The 18,865-nt window shown below is 48.2% G+C and overlaps 1 protein-coding gene across 3 annotated transcripts in view; it reads right to left on the reverse strand.

Moving 5' to 3' along the window:
* Window positions 1-532: 532 nt before the first annotated feature.
* Window positions 533-18,865, reverse strand: part of CPNE3 (copine 3) — a 132,554-nt gene continuing 114,221 nt past the window's right edge. For all 3 annotated transcript variants that reach the window (XM_075353114.1, XM_075353113.1, XM_075353115.1), the window contains exons 14-16: window positions 18,310-18,443; window positions 16,798-17,034; window positions 533-2,568 (exon numbers count right to left, since the gene is read on the reverse strand). In XM_075353114.1, coding sequence (XP_075209229.1) covers window positions 2,458-2,568; window positions 16,798-17,034; window positions 18,310-18,443 — 482 coding nt within the window. In that variant the 3' untranslated portion in view covers window positions 533-2,457. The remainder of the gene's footprint in view (window positions 2,569-16,797; window positions 17,035-18,309; window positions 18,444-18,865) is intronic.

Genomic DNA, 18,865 nt, shown 5'->3' on the forward strand with positions numbered 1-18,865 from the left:
ATATGTTGAAAGGGATTCTGTCAGGTGACTTTATAGAACAATACTAATGTTATCTTTAAATAGGGCTTAAGGAGACTTTTCAGGATCAGTAACTTTATTGCTCTACGTTATCCAGTTATCTTGTTGTAAGCCTCATAGAATACAGTGTGACATAGCAACTAGTCACTGTACATATAAATAGGTCTGACTCAACTGTGAAAATTGGTGCTCTCTAGTCAAAAACACGAAACTAGTCAAACATATGTAAATACAAACTGAATATTCATTGCTCCCCCCTCCCATTGCTAGCATCAGTGATAGTAAGTCTGAACTGAATTTGCCCTGCTGCCCTCACCAATACTCCCTCCCACCTCTCAGCAGTGATAGTAAATGCACAGGAGAAGGGTGGAGGGCGCAGTGAATATGCAAACTGTATTTACATACTCTTGACCAGTATGTGTAGGAGACACTGTATTCTACAGAGCTTACAACAAGATAACAGAATAGGGTAGAACAATAAAACTTACTAATCCTGAAAGGTCTCCTTAAGCCCCATTTAAAAACAATATTAGTATTGTACTACAAAATCAATTGACAGATTCCTTTTAAGATTAATATGTCAACATGTTTTGCTATGTAATCTGAAAGCAGCATGATATAGGGGCAGAGTCCCTGATTCCAGCGATGTGTCACCTCCTAGTCTGCATATTCTCATTTAGATAAAATCAGTTTTTTTGACTGCAGATCTAGCAGTGCTCAGAATGCTGAGCCCTGTATAACCCTGCCTACACCACTGATTAGCAACTTTCTGTCAATGTACAGTGTACATAGACAGGGCCAATCAGTGGTGGGAGTGTGGTTATACATAGCAGTTGTCTAGTAGGCACAAGGCACCTAGTCTTGTAGTGATAATCGCCTTCTGATAAAAAATTGATTTTATTGAAACAGCAACACAGCCTAGTAAGTGACACATAACTGGAATAAGGCTTCATTACAGTAATTAGGCTATCAGTCTTGATATCATGCTGCTCTCAGATAACATAGCAAAAACTTGCAGATTTCCTTTAAGCCCAGCCCCTATATAACAGTGTTCAGCTATTATTCTTTAAACTAACAATATAAATATAGAAAAAATATTACAATATTCTAGTAAAAGTGTTAAAATAAAAGTGGGGAAAAAAAGTCCAAATTTCATTAGTGTTTTTGATCCAATTATCTGCGGACTTTGGTCAGTATTTCAATTTTTTTCTACCAAAGCTTCACCAGCGGTGAAAAAACAATGATGGAGGCTTCATGAACTTCCCCAGCAGTCCATAAAAAAAAATCACAACATGCAGATGGCATCCATGGGTTGTCCACTTTTTTCACTAATCCATAGAGCCACATTGGCAAGTTTGGCTGAGATATAAATTTGAAAAGTCATTCAAGATAGAAGGAAAAGCCGAGCACAACTTCCAGCTAGCAATTATCGCGCCTCATTCACCTGTTGCGATGAGCAGACTTATCACTCCTAAGTATGGATCTGCAACTGGCGGTGCAACTTCATAGAGCAAGCATATGACGATCAGAACAAAAAACGTGAGAATAGAAGGCACTCACCAGTTTTTTCTTGCAGAAAAAAATCTTATTTATTCTTTACAAAAGGACCAACATCCTAGGAAGGAGGGGAGAGGGGGACACGGATCACACACGGACGACAGCTGTTTCGCACCTGCAACCGGCGCTTTGACAGGTCTCACAACTTGTCAAAGCGCCGGCTGCCGGTGCGAAACAGCTGTTGAGTGCCTTCTATTCTCACATTTTTTGTATAAATTGGAAAAGTGTCTGTTTTAGTGCAGACAACTCGGTCAACAAGAATAAACAGACATGTGAACAGAGCCATAAACTATAATACGTGAAAAACACGTATAGAACTTTTACGTGAAAAACTAACTTCTGAATGAGCCTGTACTCCTCCTTTTTGGAGTTTTAGCTCTCCATACACCTCATCTTTTACCTTGATATCAGATCATAATGATAAATTGTAAATTGTGCTGCTGAGCAGACAGTAAGAGACAGTTCAAACTTATCCCCGAATTAAGAGGCGTCTCTTGGGTTTTCCATTTTCTGTTGGACTGTCTAGTTCAATATATGTTGAAATGATAAACCATGAGAGATGAATAAAGATCTGTCCAATTACAGTCCCATATTATACACAGCATTTCCCAGATGTACTAAAGATCCATCACCGAGTCTTACATATAATAAGCCTGTCACCGTAGATGACCTGGCAGCTCCAGGAAGGCACATAAGCTGTCATAAAAAAGGATAAAAACAAGTCTGCAATATTGTGACAGTCGGCAGGTTTGGCAGATAGGTAAAACTTACAGAATAAGAGTTGTAACTTTTTGTGGCATTTTAGCATATTACATTAATACTATGTACAGAACGGTATAATTGCATAATCTACATCACAGGTTAAGTGGCATGGTGGCGTCTTCATTTTGCAGCGGGGTCATTTGGTGGTTTTAGTTTGTATGTGCTAAAATAGGAGACAACTTGTTGAGGGACCTCGGCCAAGACGCTTTGTGCGAGAGCTTCCTTTGGAGCCTAATGAAAAAGGACAAGAAAAAAAATTATTTTATGGAACCATTGATATAAAGAAAAAAAAATAGGCTAAAAAATACAAGATAGAATATAAAATCACATAAAGCACAACATGACCAGTGCGAGGCCTGTGGGCACAACTACAGTCAATGTCCAAAAGGTTAACTTCTGTCATGCGATGCTCAGCTTTGCACACACCTGCTGGCACAACATTGTTGGACTCTGTGCACACCACAGCGCTTGATAAGCAACCTGTATTGTTCAACCAGAGCCGGACGTCAGCTAGTTCTGGTTCACTGGTCTTCAGCTCTGCAGGAGTTAATTCCTGCAGACTGGTGAGCAGGAACTAAGGGCTCAGGTTGCTAATTGCCTCATGCAGCTGTCTCCTACCTATTTAAAACACGGCTTCCTTTCTGTATGTGCCGATCATAGCTTCAGCGATCTCGGTCTTGGTGAATTTCCTGTTTATTGTGATCCATATTGCGCTTTTGAGTGGTGTGAGCGTTCCGCTGTTGTACATTACTTTCCTCCCTTTTTTCCGTTGTCTCCCAGTACACAAATAGCCTCTCCTGTGTGTTTTGACTTTCGTGTGTACGAGTTTCCGTATTCCGTTGTCAGTGTTGTTTTTTTGAGTTTTGTCATTGTGTTTTCCGGCCCGCCCCAAGGGTTTAGGAGAATGGGCATAAAATCAGGGCTAGGACAGGAGTTAGGGTCACGCTGGGGGTTTGGACCTGGTTACCTTCAAACCTACCTCCGAGTTAAAATGACAGCGCATGGACTTTAGTCTGACGGCCAGCCCTGGGTCCCCTCATTACATACCCCGAGACAACTTCAATCCATTTAGTTTCCAATGTCATGAGTTATTAGTACTTGTGTGGTTTTTTTTCTTTGCTTGTTGGAATATGTCATCACTTTAGGATCGATTGACCCCCACAATGATAAGACTAATCCTCTTGACAGTGTTCCTCATACAGCAGCACCCTGGCTACCTGCCGTGCAAGAGAGAGCCGTGCGTCCACAAATAAACCAAGAAAAGTTCTTGTGCCACCGCAGACTTAAGGCCACTTTACACACAGAGATAAATCTTTGGCAGATCTGTGGTTGCAGTGAAATCATGGACATATTGTTCCATTTGTACACAGCCACAAACCTGGCACTGATTGTCCACAATTTCACTGCAACCACAGATCTGCCGCAGCTTTATCTCTGTGTGTAAAGTGGTCTTTACAGTCCTGCACTGCAGAGAACTTCATTAGTAGGATCATGGAGCTGGCAAAGGTTAGATGCACACCAATTACAACACTATGACAATTTTAGTATAATGGAAAGCTCTAAATTTTGTTTTTTTAATTAATATTAAGCTTTGTGTATTAAGGCATATATGTACTGAGACCAGAGATACTGGATGCCTATGGGGCCCATTTAGACAGACTGGTAATCATTTAATGACCATTGATTGCACATGTAAACCCAGCATATAATTTAGTTTGATCTGTCTGATGGCTTTGCACAATATCAAAGTTGTAGGGAGATGTGACATAGCACATATAGTATAGTAAATAGATAAAGTGGATAAAATAAGTATTGAACATGTCACCTATTTACTTAGTAAATATATTTCTAAATGTGCTATTTACATTCATTTCTCACCTGATGTCGGTAACAAGTCATTCAATCCACGTAGGCGAAGAAATCAAGCCATAGATATTCATAATTTAAGTTATATGTAATAATGAGAAATGAAACAAGGAACAAGTATTGAACACGCTTACTGAAATGTATTTAATACTTCATACAAAAGCCTTTCTTGCTGATGACAGCTTCAAGACACCTACTTTATAGAGAAACTAGTCACATGCATTGCTCAGGTGTAATTTTGGCCCATTCTTCCGCACTCTCTCAAATCCTGAAGATACCGTGGGCTCTTTCTATGATTTCTGAACTTTAGTTCCTTCCATAAATTTTCTCTTGGATTCAGGTGAGGTGATTGGCTGGGCCTTTCAAGCAGCTTAATTTTGTTTCCCTGAACACAATTGAGAGTTTCCTTGGCTGTGTGTTTGGGATCATTGTTTTGCTGAAATGTCCACCATCTCTTGATTATCATCCCTCTAGATGTCAGCAGATTTTTATCCAATATGTCTCTGTACATTTGTCCAATCATCCTTCCTTCAATTATATGAAGTTTGTCAGGGCCGTGTGCTGAAAAAAGTCCAATACCATGATGTTCCCACCTCCAAACTTCACAGTTGGTGTTTTGGGGGTGCTATGTAGAGCATTTTGGCCTTCAATCATAGTGTGTATTATGGCATCCAAACAGTTTGGTCTAATCTGACCAAACTATATTCTCCCAGTATTTCACAGGCTTCCCTACATGAGCAAAATTTAATCCTTTCGTGACATGCCCTGTACATGAACTTGGCAGATAATGGCTGTGTTAACCTGTTAAATCCTGCTGTCGAACTCTGACTGGGGGATTTAACATGTGCCAGCATGGGGCGTACCATTTTAAGCTCCCATCAAAGCTTTTTTTCCAGTAATGAAGTCTTGCATGGTGAGCGTGCATACAGGCCATGGAGGTTGAGTGTATTACTTATTGTTTTCTTTGAAACAATTGTACCTGCTGATTCCGGGTCTTTCTGTAGCTCTCCACAGGTTGTCCTCGACTCTTGGACAACTCTTCTGATAATTCTTTTCATTCCACTATCTGCAATCTTGAGGGGAAAACCTGTTCATGGCAGGTTTATGGTTAAATGATGTTATTTCAACTTACGAATTATGGCCCCAACGCTGCTCACTGTAAACTTCAGTTTAGAAAATCTTCTGTAACCAATGCCATCAGTATGTTTTGCAACAATAAGGCTATGTGCGCACGTGTGCGCTCTGCACGGCACCTAAAAGGTGCGCTTCAGAGCGCAGCTGAAAAGCTCCGTTCTGAAGCGCATGGTGCCGGCGAGAACGTGCGCTCTGCCTGCAGCTCCTGCCATAGACAGAGCAGGGGCTGCCGGCAAAGCGCACGGAAGGAGTGACATGTCACTTCTTAGAACGCAGCGATTCGGGCAGCAGCCGAAGCGCTGCGCTCTAAGACGCCACGTGCGCACGGCTCCTGCACAATCTCCATAGATTGTGCAGGGGACGCAGGAAGCATGCAGTTACGCTGCGCTACAAAGCGCAGCGTAACTGCATGAATTACGCACACGTGCGCACATAGCCTAAGGCTGCAAAGGTCTTGAGACAGCTCACTGGTTTTACTAATTTTGAGATATTTTTGTGTCACACCTTGGTAATGAGACACCTTTTTATAGGCCATCAGTTGAACCAGCTGTTATTATTTTTCACTAAGGGGCAGGATTGCTTTCTAATTATTGATAGATTTCATCTGTTGTCATGACTTTCTATGGCATTTTGCACTTCGCTTTCTTCAATACTTTTTCCTGTGTCCTTTCTCATTATTACACATCACTCAATTTATAAACATTTATGGTTTCATTTCGTTGCGTGGATTGGATGGGTTGTTCTCAATATCTGGTGAGACATTCATGTCAATGATACCTTTAAAAATATATCTGCCGTATTTTACGGATTATAAGACGCACTGTTTTCCCCCAAAACTGGGGATAAAATGGGGGTTCGTCTTATAGTTAGGATATGGCTTAGCAGGGCAGCGGAGCCGGGTCACAGGAAGCAGGGCCGGCGATACTGAGGGCTCGGAGGAGGGGGTGTCAGTGCAGTGGAGAAGCTCAAGAGGGTCAGCAATACTGCATGCTCGGGTGCGTCACAGCGGCGGGTGCTATTGATTTGCCAGTGGGCTGTGAAATCCATTGAATCACCAGCGGTTAATAACGCAATGGACTTCAAGAAAATGGCTGCGGAGGCAGCGCGTGCCCTGAATGGCCTCTGTGGCCACTTTCTTGAAGTCCATTGTGTCAATCTGCACACGCGCTGCCTCAACGGCCATTTTCTTGAAGTCCACCACTGGTGATTCAATGGAACCCACAGCCCGCCAAGGTGACACCCCCAAGCCCATAGTATTGCCGACCCTCCGTCCACTGACCCTCCTGAGCAGTGACACACCCTCCTGTGAGCCCGCAGCATCTCCGACCTTGCCTCCTGAGCTGCTCCACCACCATCGCTCGCCCTTGTGAGATATTATAAGATGCACTAGACTTATATGATGGATCCCCATTTTAACATTAAAATATATTTTTTCTTATTTTCCTCCACTAATTTGGGGTGTGTTTTATAATCCAGTGCATCTTATAAAACGAAAAATATGGTAATTAAAAAATTGGTGAAATGTTCAATACTTATTTCACCTGTTATATATAAGTACTAGAAGGTGGCCCGATTCTACGCATCGGGTATTCTAGAATTTACGTATTGTGTAGTTCATGTATGATTTTTGTTATATATATATATATATATATATATATATATATATATATATATATATATAGATGTTGTTGTGTGTAGTTACCAAGTGTTTGTGTAGGCGCTGTACATGTTCTGGGTGTTGTCTGGGTGTGACGGGGGGTGAGAGCGGTGTTGTATGTGTGTTGCGTGTGTTGCGTTGTTTGTGGAGCGCTGTGTGTCTGTAGCGTTGTGTGTGTGTTGCGCGGTTTGTGTGTGTGTGGTGTGTTTTGGGGGGAGGTATGTTTTGTGCAATGTGTGTGTTGTGCGGTATGTGCGTATATTTGTGTGTGCCGCGGTGTTTGTGTGTTGGGTGTTGTGTGTGTGCAGCGTTGTCTGTGTGTGTGGGTGTCTGTGTAGGGCAGTTGTTTGTGGTTCCCAGTGTGTGTGTGTGTGTGTGTGTGTGTGTGCGCATCAGCCTCTCTTCTCTCAGCCTACCTCTCCCAGCCTCCCTCCTCCCAGCCTCCCTCAGCATCAGCCTCCCTCTCCCAGCCTCCCCAAGCATCAGCCTCCACCAGCATCAGCCTCTCTCCTTCCAGCCTCCCCCAGCATCAGCCTCCGCCAGCATCAGCCTCTCTCCTTCCAGCCTCCTCCAGCATCAGCCTCCCTCTCCCAGCCTTCCCCAGGATCAGCCTCTCTCCTCCCAGCCTCCGTCCTCCCAGCATCAGCTTTCCCCTCCCAGCCTCCCTCAGCATCAGCCTTCCCCAGCATCAGCCTCTCTCCTCCCAGCATCAGCCTCTCTCCTTCCAGCCTCCCTCAGCATCAGCCTCCCCTTCCCAGCCTTCCCCAGGATCAGCCTCTCTCCTCCCAGCCTCCTTCCTCCCAGCCTCCCCCTCCCAGCCTCCCTCAGCATCAACCTTCCGCTCCCAGTCTCCCCCAGCATCAGCCTCCCCAAGCATCAGCCTCCACCAGCATCAGCCTCTCTCCTTCCAGCCTCCCCCAGCATCAGCATGTACAGAACTCACCTCGGTGACAGCCGTGTCAGTTCGGGGAATGTGCGGGGGGGGGGGGGGGGAGGGTGGGGGGGGGAGTACAGAACTCACCTCGGTGACAGCCGTGTCAGTTCGGGGAATGTGCGGGGGGGGGGGGTGGGGGGTGGGGGGGAAGTACAGTACTCACCTCGGTGACAGCCGTGTCAGTTCGGGGAATGCGCGGGGGGAGGGAGGGGGCGGGGCCAGAGCTAGCGTGCATTGCGTGAGGGGGGCGGGGCGTGGCGTGGCCGAATTGCCAATGCCTGCAGGGTGCCGGGGCGAGAGGCCAATCTGTGGGGGGGGGCGGAGCCTGGGCGAGCGGCTGGCCAATCCGTGTGGGGGCGCAGCCTGGGCGAGCGGCCAATCGGTGTGGGGGGGCGGGACCATGGCGAGCCCAGCGGCCAATCAGCTTTGTGTCACCGTAAGGACACAATTTTGGAGCATGACAGACAGACAGATAGACAGACAGATAGACAGACAGATAGACAGACAGACAGACAGACAGACAGACAGAATAAGGCAATTATATATATAGATATTTGACCCTACAGTATAAGCTTCCAAATTCAGGGCACTATAGAGCGATTTTTTTTCTGTCAAAATGTTTACAAATGTGATGGTGTTCCTTACAGCTCCCTGCAAAAAGTTCTGCGGCTATAAGCGCACTAGAAAATGGACTTTTCTTAAGAAAAATCCGCACCCTCTCGCAGAATGCACCCGTGGCAAAAACCGCGGTAAAACTGCACCCGCGTTTTTGTCGCGATTTGCCACGGTTTTTCCGCAGGTTGGTCCCTGCGGTTTTTTACCATTACCTATGGCAAAAACCACAAGTACCTGCGGAAAAGAAGTGGCATGCTCATTTTTTTTTGCTGCAGAAATTCTGCAGCAAAACCTGTAGGGGAAAAAAAACGCAGTGTGCGCACACCATTTTTTTTTTACCATAGGTTTTGCTGGGGAAGGAATGCAGAAAGGGTATGAACATTTTCTGCAGGAATTCATGCAGAAAAACCGCGGCAAAAAACGCAGCATGCGCACAGGGCCTTAAAAGATTTTTTTTGCAGGCTTCTAAAAAAGATAGGAAAGCACCTGAATCTATCTGAAAGCTCTGATGATCATGCCAACAAAGTTCAAAAATTTCTAAAATGATGTTTTTCTTATGTTACCAGAGGTTTGCTATGGGTGGCATCACTACTGTGAAGGACTACAAGTGAGGTTCTTGGAGCTCCAAACACCTGATGGACAACAAAGAAGGGAATTTTGTTTACTTACCGTAAATTCCTTTTCTTCTAGCTCCTATTGGGAGACCCAGACAATTGGGTGTATAGCTTCTGCCTCCGGAGGCCACACAAAGTATTACACTTTAAAAAGTGTAACCCCTCCCCTCTGCCTATACACCCTCCCGTGGACCACGGGCTCCTCAGTTTTGGTGCAAAAGCCGGAAGGAGGAAACTTATAAATTGGTCTAGGGTAAATTCAATCCGAAGGATGTTCGGAGAACTGAAGACCATAACCCAAAAGAACAACCAGCCCAAAGGGCAGAGGGGTGGGTGCTGGGTCTCCCAATAGGAGCTAGAAGAAAAGGAATTTACGGTAAGTAAACAAAATTCCCTTCTTCTTTGTTGCTCCATTGGGAGACCCAGACAATTGGGACGTCCAAGAGCAGTCCCTGGGTGGGTAAAAGAATACCTCAATAAGAAGAGCCGAAAACGGCCCCCTCTTACAGGTGGACAACTGCCGTCTGAAGGACTCGCCTACCTAGACTGGCGCTGCCGAAGCATAGGTATGCACTTGATAGTGCTTCGTGAAAGTGTGCAGACTAGACCACGTAGCTGCCTGACACACCTGCTGAACCGTTGCCCGGTGCCGCAATGCCCAGGACGCACCTACAGCTCTGGTAGAATGGCCTTTCAGCCCTGAAGGGAGCGGAAGGCCCGAAGAACGGTAGGCCTCGAGAACCGGTTCCTTGATCCACCGAGCCAAGGTCGACTTGGAGGCCTGAGAGTCCAAACGCTGGCCAGCGACAAGGACAAAAAGCGCATCTGAACGGCGCACGGGCGCCGTGCGAGACACGTAGAACCGGAGTGCTCTCACTAGATCCAAAGAGTGCAAAACCTTTTCACACTGGTGAATTGGATTAGGGCAACAGGAAGGCAAGGAGATATCCTGATTTAGATGAAAAGGAGATACCACCTTAGAGAGAAATTCCGGGACAGGACGAAGAACCACCTTATCCTGGTGGAAAACCAGGAAGGGAGCCTTGCATGACAGCGCTGCAAGCTCAGACACTCTCTGAAGAGATGTGACTGTCACTAGGAAGGCCACCTTCTGCGAAAGACGGGAGAGAGAGACATCCCGCAGCAGCTCAAAAGGCGGCTTTTGAAGAGCCGTCCGGACTCTGCTAAGATCCCAGGGTTCCAACGGACGTTTGTAAGGTGGGACCATGTGGCAGACCCCCTGCAGGAATGTGCGGACCTGCGGAAGCCTGGCTAGACGCTTTTGAAAGAAAAAACACGGAGAGCGTGGATACTTGGCCCTAGGGAGAGAGCCAAGGGACAAACCCTTGTCCATTCCAAATTGTAGGAATGAAAGGAATGTGGGTAAGGCAAACGGCCATGGAGGAAAGCCGTTATCAGCGCACCAGGATAGAAAGACTTGCCAAGACCTGTAATAGATCTTGGCGGACGTTGGCTTCCTGGCTTGTCTCGTGGTGGCAATGACATCCTGAGATAACCCTAAAGACTCTAGGAGTCAGGGACCAATGGCCATTTAGTCAAGTTGAGGGCCACAGAATTCAGATGGAAAAAACGGGCCTTGTGACAGCAAGTCTGGGTGGTCTGCAAGTGCCCACGGTTGACCCACCGTGAGATGCCACAGATCCGGATACCACGACCGTCTCGGCCAGTCTGGAGCGACGAGAATGGCGCGACGGCAGTCGGACCTGATCCTGCGTAGTACCCTGGGCAGCATCGCCAGAGGGGGAAACACATAAGGCAGTCGAAACTGCGACCAATCCTGGACTAAAGCGTCCGCTGCCAGAGGTCTGTGATCCTGAGACCGTGCCATGAAGGCCGGGACCTTGAGAGATCGACGTCCTGCGTTCCTCAGGGGCGATGGATCTCTCGAAGCACTTTTGGGTGCAGAGACCATTCCCCCGCATCCATGCCCTGATGACTGAAAAAATCTGCTTCCCAGTTTTCTACGCCCGGGATGTGAACTGCGGAGATGGTGGAGCCTGTGGTTTCCACCCACTGCAGAATCCGCCGGACTTCCTGGAAGGCTTGACGACTGCGAGTGCCGCCTTGGTTCGCGAACGGCACTGCCTCCATAGCTGCAACCATCTTCCCCAGGAAGTGCATGAGGCGCCTTAAGGGGTGTGACTGACTCCGAAGAAGTGATTGCACCCCCGCCTGCAGAGGAAGCGGTTTGTCCCTGGAGAGTCGCCAGAGCGACGTGTTGACACGCCACCTGAGAAGGGGCCCAGAGGTTCTGAAGAAACGAGCCGCAGGACGAGAACTTAACTCTATCCTGTAACCATGAGACAGAATGTCTCTCACCCATCGGTCTTGAACTTGTGGCCACCAGGCGCCGCCGAAGCGAGAGAGCCTGCCACCGACCGGGGATGCGGCTAGGGTAGGCCGAGAGCCATGAGGAGGCCGTTTTGGAGGCAGTGCCCCCTGCGGCCTATAGGGGTCGTGACGTGGGCCGCCACGCATATGAGTTCCTCTGGCCTTTCTCCGGCCTGTTGGACGAAGAAGAATGTGGCTTGGCGGAGGGACGAAAGGACCGAAACCTCGATTGGATTTTTCTTTGCTGAGGTCTCTTAGGTTTGGACTGGGGTAAGGAGGAGACCTTTCCCTTGGATTCCTTAATAATATCATCCAATCGTTCGCCAAATAAACGGTCGCCAGAAAAAAGGCAAACCAGTTAAGCCGAGTCTGGTTCCCTTTCGCGCAGCCACATGGCCCTGCGAACTGCCACGGAGTTAGCATATGCTACAGCCGTGCGGCTAGTGGAGTCCAGGACGGCGTTCATGGCGCAGGACGAAAAGGCTGATGCCCGAGAGTCAAAGACGGAACATGCGGAGCAAAATTCCATGTGACAGCATTAAACTCCTTCAGACAAGCCTAGATTGCTTGGAGAGCCCACACGGCTGCAAAGGCCGGGGCGAAAGACGTGCCCGTGGCCTCATAGATGGACTTCACCAAGAGCTCTGTCTGTCAGTGGCATCCTTCAGGGATGAGCCATTTGCAACAGACACAACGGACCTAGCAGCCAATTTGGAGACTGGAGGATCCATCTTGGGAGAATGAGCCCAACTCTTAACGACTTCAGATGGAAAGGGGTAACGCGTGTCAGTGTGACGTTTAACCCAACGCTTGTCCGGGACCGCTCCGGGTTTCTGGACAGCATCCCTGAAGTTAGAGTGATCAAAAAACGTATTGCGTGTACGTTTGGGGAACCGAAACTGGAGTTTCTCCTGCTGAGAAGCCGACTCCTCTACAGGAGGAGGCGGAGGAGAGCGAACCAGCACCTGGATGATGGACGAGATAAGATCATTTACTAAGGCGTCCCCCTCAGGAGTATCAAGGTTAAGGGTGAAGTCAGGGCCAGAGCCCTGAGCTCCCACGTCCGCCTCGTCTTCCTGAGAGTCCTCAAGCTGGGATCCCTAGCAGCGTGAGGAAGTCGGGGAAGAGTCCCAGCGAGACCGCTTAGCCGGTCTTGGACTGCGGTCCGGGCAGGAGTCCTCCGCCTGAGACCTAGGGCTCAACCTGGGAGCGCGCTGCGGCGCTAACCGAGCGGGGCCTGGATGAGACAAGCTAACAGGACCAGGGCCTGTGAAAGGTCCAGTCTGGACTGCAATGCCTCAAGGAGCTTAGAAGACCATTTGATCATATGAAAATGACTGAGGGCCAACACCGGTGACTCTGTCCCTGCAGCCTGCTCAGGGGGAGCAGGGGGGTCTACATGAGCCGAGGGGCCCACCAGTGCCCGAGGCTCCGGCTGAGCAAGCGAGGCAGGAGTCGAGCATTGCTCACAGTGAGGGTAGGTGAATCCCGCGGGTAACATAACCCCACAAGAGGTACAGACCGCGAGAAAAACCTGTGCCTGTTGTCTCCTAGGAGAGTGACCACTGAAGGTAAATGTGAACAAAGGGTATACAGTCTGTCCGAACAGAAATATATATAATATATACATATGTATCCGGCACCCTAGGGGGACCAGCAGCGGGTGCTGTGTTCACCCTCAGCTCCCCTGAGAAGCACCCACCGGCAGAATGCCAGAAAATGGCCGCCGGAGCTCTCAGGGGAGGAGTGGGGCCGAGGGCGGCGCCAGCAAAGAGCGGGAGTCTGGGTTCCCCACAGTGGTCAGTGAGGGGGGAGGAAGACATGCAGGATGTTCCAGCCCTCACATCCGACGTCATGTCGGTAATCCCGCCCTTACCCCTGACAGGCAGGCCCGGGGGCGGGATTTTCGCGACTAGGCCGCGGTGAAGCCGGGGACTAAATTTGAGGCCGCGCCCGACCAGCAGGCCCGGTCGGCGCGGAAGTCCACCTGCCTCCTCAGTTTTACAACTACCGCGGCTTCCGGGAAGAAGGTGCGCTCCCTGTACAGTCCCCAATGGGGACACAGAGTACCTTTAAGTAGCAGGGCCCGGTCCCTGGGGTTGAAGAGGCTCCGGTCCGGCAGGTTCCACCTGGGGCTGCGGATGGAGCACGGTCCCAGCAAATGGATGACCGCTCAGGTCCCACTTCTCCCAGCCGCATAAGGGATGGTGAAGGAGACGGCCTGTGGCTCCAGCCTCCGTACCCGCAATGGGTACCGTCTGGGGTCCCCACAGTGGCCAGTGAGGGGGGAGGAAGACATGCAGGATGCTCCAGCCGTCACATTCAACATCATGTCGGTAATCCCGCCCTTACCCCTGACAGGCAGGCCCAGGGGCGGGAGTTTCACGACTAGGCCGCGGTGAAGCCGGGGACTAAATTTGAGGCCGCGTCCGACAAGCAGGCCCGGTCGGCGCGGAAGTCCACCTGCCTCCTCAGTCTTACGACTACCGCGGCTTCCGGGAAGAAGGTGCGCTCCCTGTACAGTCCCCAATGGGGACACAGAGTACCTTTAAGTAGCAGGGCCCGGTCCCTGGGGTTGAAAAGGCTCCGGTCCGGCAGGTTCCACCAGGGGCTGCGGATGGAGCACGGTCCCAGTAAATGGATGACCGCTCAGGATCCCACTTCTCCCAGAGCCGCATAAGGGATGGTGAAGGAAAACGGCATGTGGCTCCAGCCTTTGTACCCGCAATGGGTACCTCAACCTTAACAACACCGCCGACATAGTGGGGTGAGAAGGGAGCATGCCGGGGACCTCTTTTCTTCCAACCGACAACTAAGTTATGAGAACGCATGAGTGGATGTGTGCCTCCTTCCACACAAAGCATAAAACTGAGGAGCCCGTGGTCCACGGGAGGGTGTATAGGCAGAGGGGAGGGGTTACACTTTTTAAAGTGTAATACTTTGTGTGGCCTCCGGAGGCAGAAGCTATACACCCAATTGTCTGGGTCTCCCAATGGAGCGACAAAGAAATATTATTTATAAACCATCTGGCATTTTTGCCCCCAGCCGCGACCACAAGCTCGGGGGCAACTCTGTTGCCGGAAAACCTTATCCCTAACCGACTCTCAGGGGACCCCACCCTGGAGAGCCCCAAAGTCCGCCAGGCAATTATCAGCCTAGAATAAATGAAGGGGGGTGGTCCCCACACATCCGATGTACCACCCCCACACCAACTTTTCCACCAACTCCAAGAACCTCACTCGCCACTGTTCGCCGAAATTACTAAACAAACAAGCTAGAAAACCGTTACCTCAGCTCTTCCCTCATAAAAGATTAAACATAGGGTGGGCACTTCTTTGCTGGTGCCTCACGCCGATATGGTGCCCCCCCTCTCTCCCTTGAACCTATATATATCTTATCACCCCTTCTGACCTCCCATGGCCCTTCTAACCCACCCCTTAAACTATTGACCCCACAAAAAGCCCGCTCTGCACCCTGCACTAAATTAACCCTTGGTTGTCCTGCAAAGGAGAGTCATGGGTCACTACGCCAATAGCTCTGTTTTTGCCTGTAGTTACAATTCCCACTGATCTGCTATTGATACAGTCTCCTGCCCAGCATGTGAAACAGGATCCCTCAAGCCAGGAAAACAGACCCAGTAGATAGAATTCATGTAATGTCCCAAATATTTGATATAGAAAAAAGGTAGATAACTATGTGCTCAGAGTATGAGATGTCACACAGACACCAGGAGCATGCTCACAATTTAGCATTAATTACTAAATAATTTTTTTTAAAAATCGGACCTGTACATCTGTAGTATTAAAATAATCTGCACGTGCACAAATCTGCTATGAGGCCAATATACAGATATATACATACACAGTGTGGCAGCACACTGATTAATGAATACATGAACTTCAATATTGCTATACATGTTAAAAATATAAGGTGCTTAGTTGACTTTTTTTTTATAAAAAGCACAACTATTCAATCAAGGTGTACCTAAATATGATTGAATATGAGTAAATATGAGCCATACAGGCTTCATCTGACCTAGGGAAGAGAAAAGAAACCAGGCGTAGCCCATAACTAAAACCTTGTTTGGGAAAGGTGTATGGATATGGGGCTGAGCCCCTGAGGCCTCTTCAAAAAGTATTACAATAAGGTAAATTTAAAAAAAAGGGCCCAGACACCTTTGGTATTAAATTATTGTACAGGTTCACAAATCCATTAGTAGTAGGGGCCATCAATATTTAGGTACACATTGAGTTGGTTGCGTGCTTCTCTTGTCTGATTGTGCATTTTCCCTGACATGATCCATGCAGCGTAGAGGATTCTCAAGAATGAATGGATAAGGTGAGCTGACACCTCTTTGGTTTGATTTCTATATTTTTACCAGGATGAGACCAGAATAGGAGACATTAGTACAGGATTGTGGACATTACTACATAATGGGGGAGTGGGGGAAACTCACGCCATTCTAGAATTTAGAACTCTACTAGGGCCCATACATCTGACCAACATGCAGGGAAAGCATGTCCAAATTGTGCATCGGGGCCCATGGGACTTGTAATGCTCGAGGCCGGTGTAGGGGCAGCGAGTGGATTTGTGCACCCAGTGGACCACAGGGGGACCCAAGCTTAACTAAGCGCCCACTGCGAGGTGGACGCTAGATACCACTCCCAGGGCAGTGACCAGGACTGTGACAGCTGACCCCCAGGACAGCAGACAGGCTTGAGTACGGATTCAGATGCAGGTAGGTACAGGTGAGATGACTGGGACAGAAAGGCAGGTGGGTATGGACAGGTTTGGTGGGCAAAGCAAGGATAGACAGGTATGGGAAGGCAGATGCTGGAAACGGACACAGGGGTAACTGAACAGGAGCTCAGGACTTGACTAACTGATAGTGTTGCACAGGTAACTCCCCTAATAGTAGGGTGCCTCAAATACACAGTGCTGCTCAGCCATGGGCTGAAAGGCATTTCCAAGAAATGGCACACAGGCAATGTAAGAGGAGGGCTGGTGCGTACACGCACGTCTTAGATGCCCCCCTGGAAATCCTGTGCGGCATGTACAGATCCCAGGAGGGGATGGAGGCAGCCAAGCACATGGGAGGCACCGCAGCAGCAGGAGAGAATGGGACCCAGCCGAGGCGGTGAGTAGGTCGGCGTCCCTGCAGGAACAGCAGCACTACAGTACTCTAGTTATGCCTCTGCTAAGTACTTTCCATTTTTAACCTGTATAGCAATAGAGTTCATGTATTCATTCATCGCTGTGTGCGATGAACATTTAAGCGATAGACAAACCTGTGCAAACTTCCTGAAAGGCACAAATTGTACGATGTCTCTTATGGCCATCTCCCCGGTAGGTGATCGTAGTCCTCCATTATCTCCATCCAAAAATTCCATGGCACTGAAGTCTGCATCTCCAACGCCAACTATTATGATGGACATTGGGAGTTTGGCGGCGTTTACGATAGCGTGTCGAGTCTGATCGAGATCAGTTATCACCCCATCGGTTATAATCATGAGCACAAAGTATTGCTGTGAAATAAATAGTGACAGATTAACATATGTGAATACGGTTCTGCTGGAGGCACCGAGACATGAGAGACAAGTCACATATGGGAATAGGTATAAATCTGAGAAGAAGTACAAAGGACAAGATATCCAAAACACAGGAAGAAATTTGGAGACCCATCTATGAAATAACAAAACAGAAAATTTGTCTAATTTTGGGTCAAACTGAGCAAATAGGCAAAAGACTGTAGAAATAAAGAAAATAAACACTGTCAGTCAATCTCAATATACTTTGAATTTGGAAATTGTATCCAATGTTAGATTAGGCTATAGGGTGCTTTACACGCTGCGATATCGCTAACGATTTATGTCAGGGTCATGGTGTTTGTGACGCACATCCGGCGTCGTTAGCGACATCACAGCATGTGACAGGCTGGAGCGACCTTAAACGATCGCAAAAGAGACAAAAATCGTTGGTTTGGAGAGGTCGTCCAAACACCAAAAATCGTTGTCTCATACGTTGTGATGTTGTTCCTCGTTCCTGTGGCACCACACATCGCTGTGTGTGACACTGCAGAAGCGACAAACATCTCCTTACCTGCCTGCACCGGCAATGCGGAAGGAAGGAGGTGGGCGGGATGTTTACGTCCCGCTCATCTCCGCCCCTCCACTTCTATTTGAGGGCTGCCGTGTGACGTCGCTGTGATGTTGCACGAACCGCCCCCTTAGAAAGGAGGCGGATTGCCGGTCAGAGCGACGTCGCAGGGAAGGTAAGTCCGTGTGACGGGTGTAAGCGATGTTGTGCGCCACGGGCAGCGATTTGCCCGTGACGCACAACCGACGGGAGCGGGTACGCTCGCTAGCGATATCGCAGCGTGTAAAGTACCCTTATGTTCACACTTCCATTTGGAGTTCACATATCTCTTTTACATTTTGAGGAACAGTCAAATGGATTCTTCTTGGGCAAAATGGATTTATTGCATGACTGGTCGAAACGGAAGCAGAGAGACCCCCAATGATTATTATTGGGGTCTGTATGGGCTCCGTTATGTATCAGTATTTAGAATGAAAAACTAAAGTTCTTAAGTAAAGTCTTAAGTAAAGTTCATAACGGAAAGGAAACAGACCCCATAGTGATCAATAGGGTCCCTCTGTTTACACCTTATACAATTAAGGACCAGGGTAAAGTGCCATAGGAGATTATGGACATTAGCCAGAGGTCAGAGAACATAGAAAATCTGCAGGATTGACACACAATACAGGATTGAGATGACTGCATGTTCCCCGACCCACACTTACAGAGGCCGTCTGTTGTTGACTAGCAGCTGCAGCAAATTTGGCCACATGATTGATGATTGGAGAAAAGTTGGTGGGTCCATATAGTTTTACTTGAGGGAGACATTTGCGATATGCATCTATAACTCCCTCAATACCTGCAATCATAAGAGATTAATTATGAACATAATATTGTAAGGGAAGACACGATACAATTGCATATTAATGGTGAAATCACATAACAGCAATTTCTCATGCAGCTTTCTTACCAAAGAAGAAGTGGACTCAATGGGAATGGGAAATATAATATCAGGACTTCCTCAAGCTAGATTCACTTCGGGCGGGGGTCCAAAAAATGCAGCCCTAATCTAAAGCTGGAGGCACACAAGCGTATGTTCTCTAATGTGAGAGAATCAGCCCGATTATACCAATGACACCAAGCTTGACCTCTGCTGTGAGCGTTTGCCAACTGTCATCTACTGTGATCTGATCCTCTCAAATGCGAGAATCAGATCACAGGTGATGAGAAGATGGAGAAATTAATGTCTCCATCGTCTCCATTGTCTGTCTCTGCTTATAT

This window comes from Anomaloglossus baeobatrachus, chromosome 6 (genome assembly GCF_048569485.1).
Source record: "Anomaloglossus baeobatrachus isolate aAnoBae1 chromosome 6, aAnoBae1.hap1, whole genome shotgun sequence".
NCBI classification, from domain to species: Eukaryota; Metazoa; Chordata; class Amphibia; order Anura; family Aromobatidae; genus Anomaloglossus; species Anomaloglossus baeobatrachus.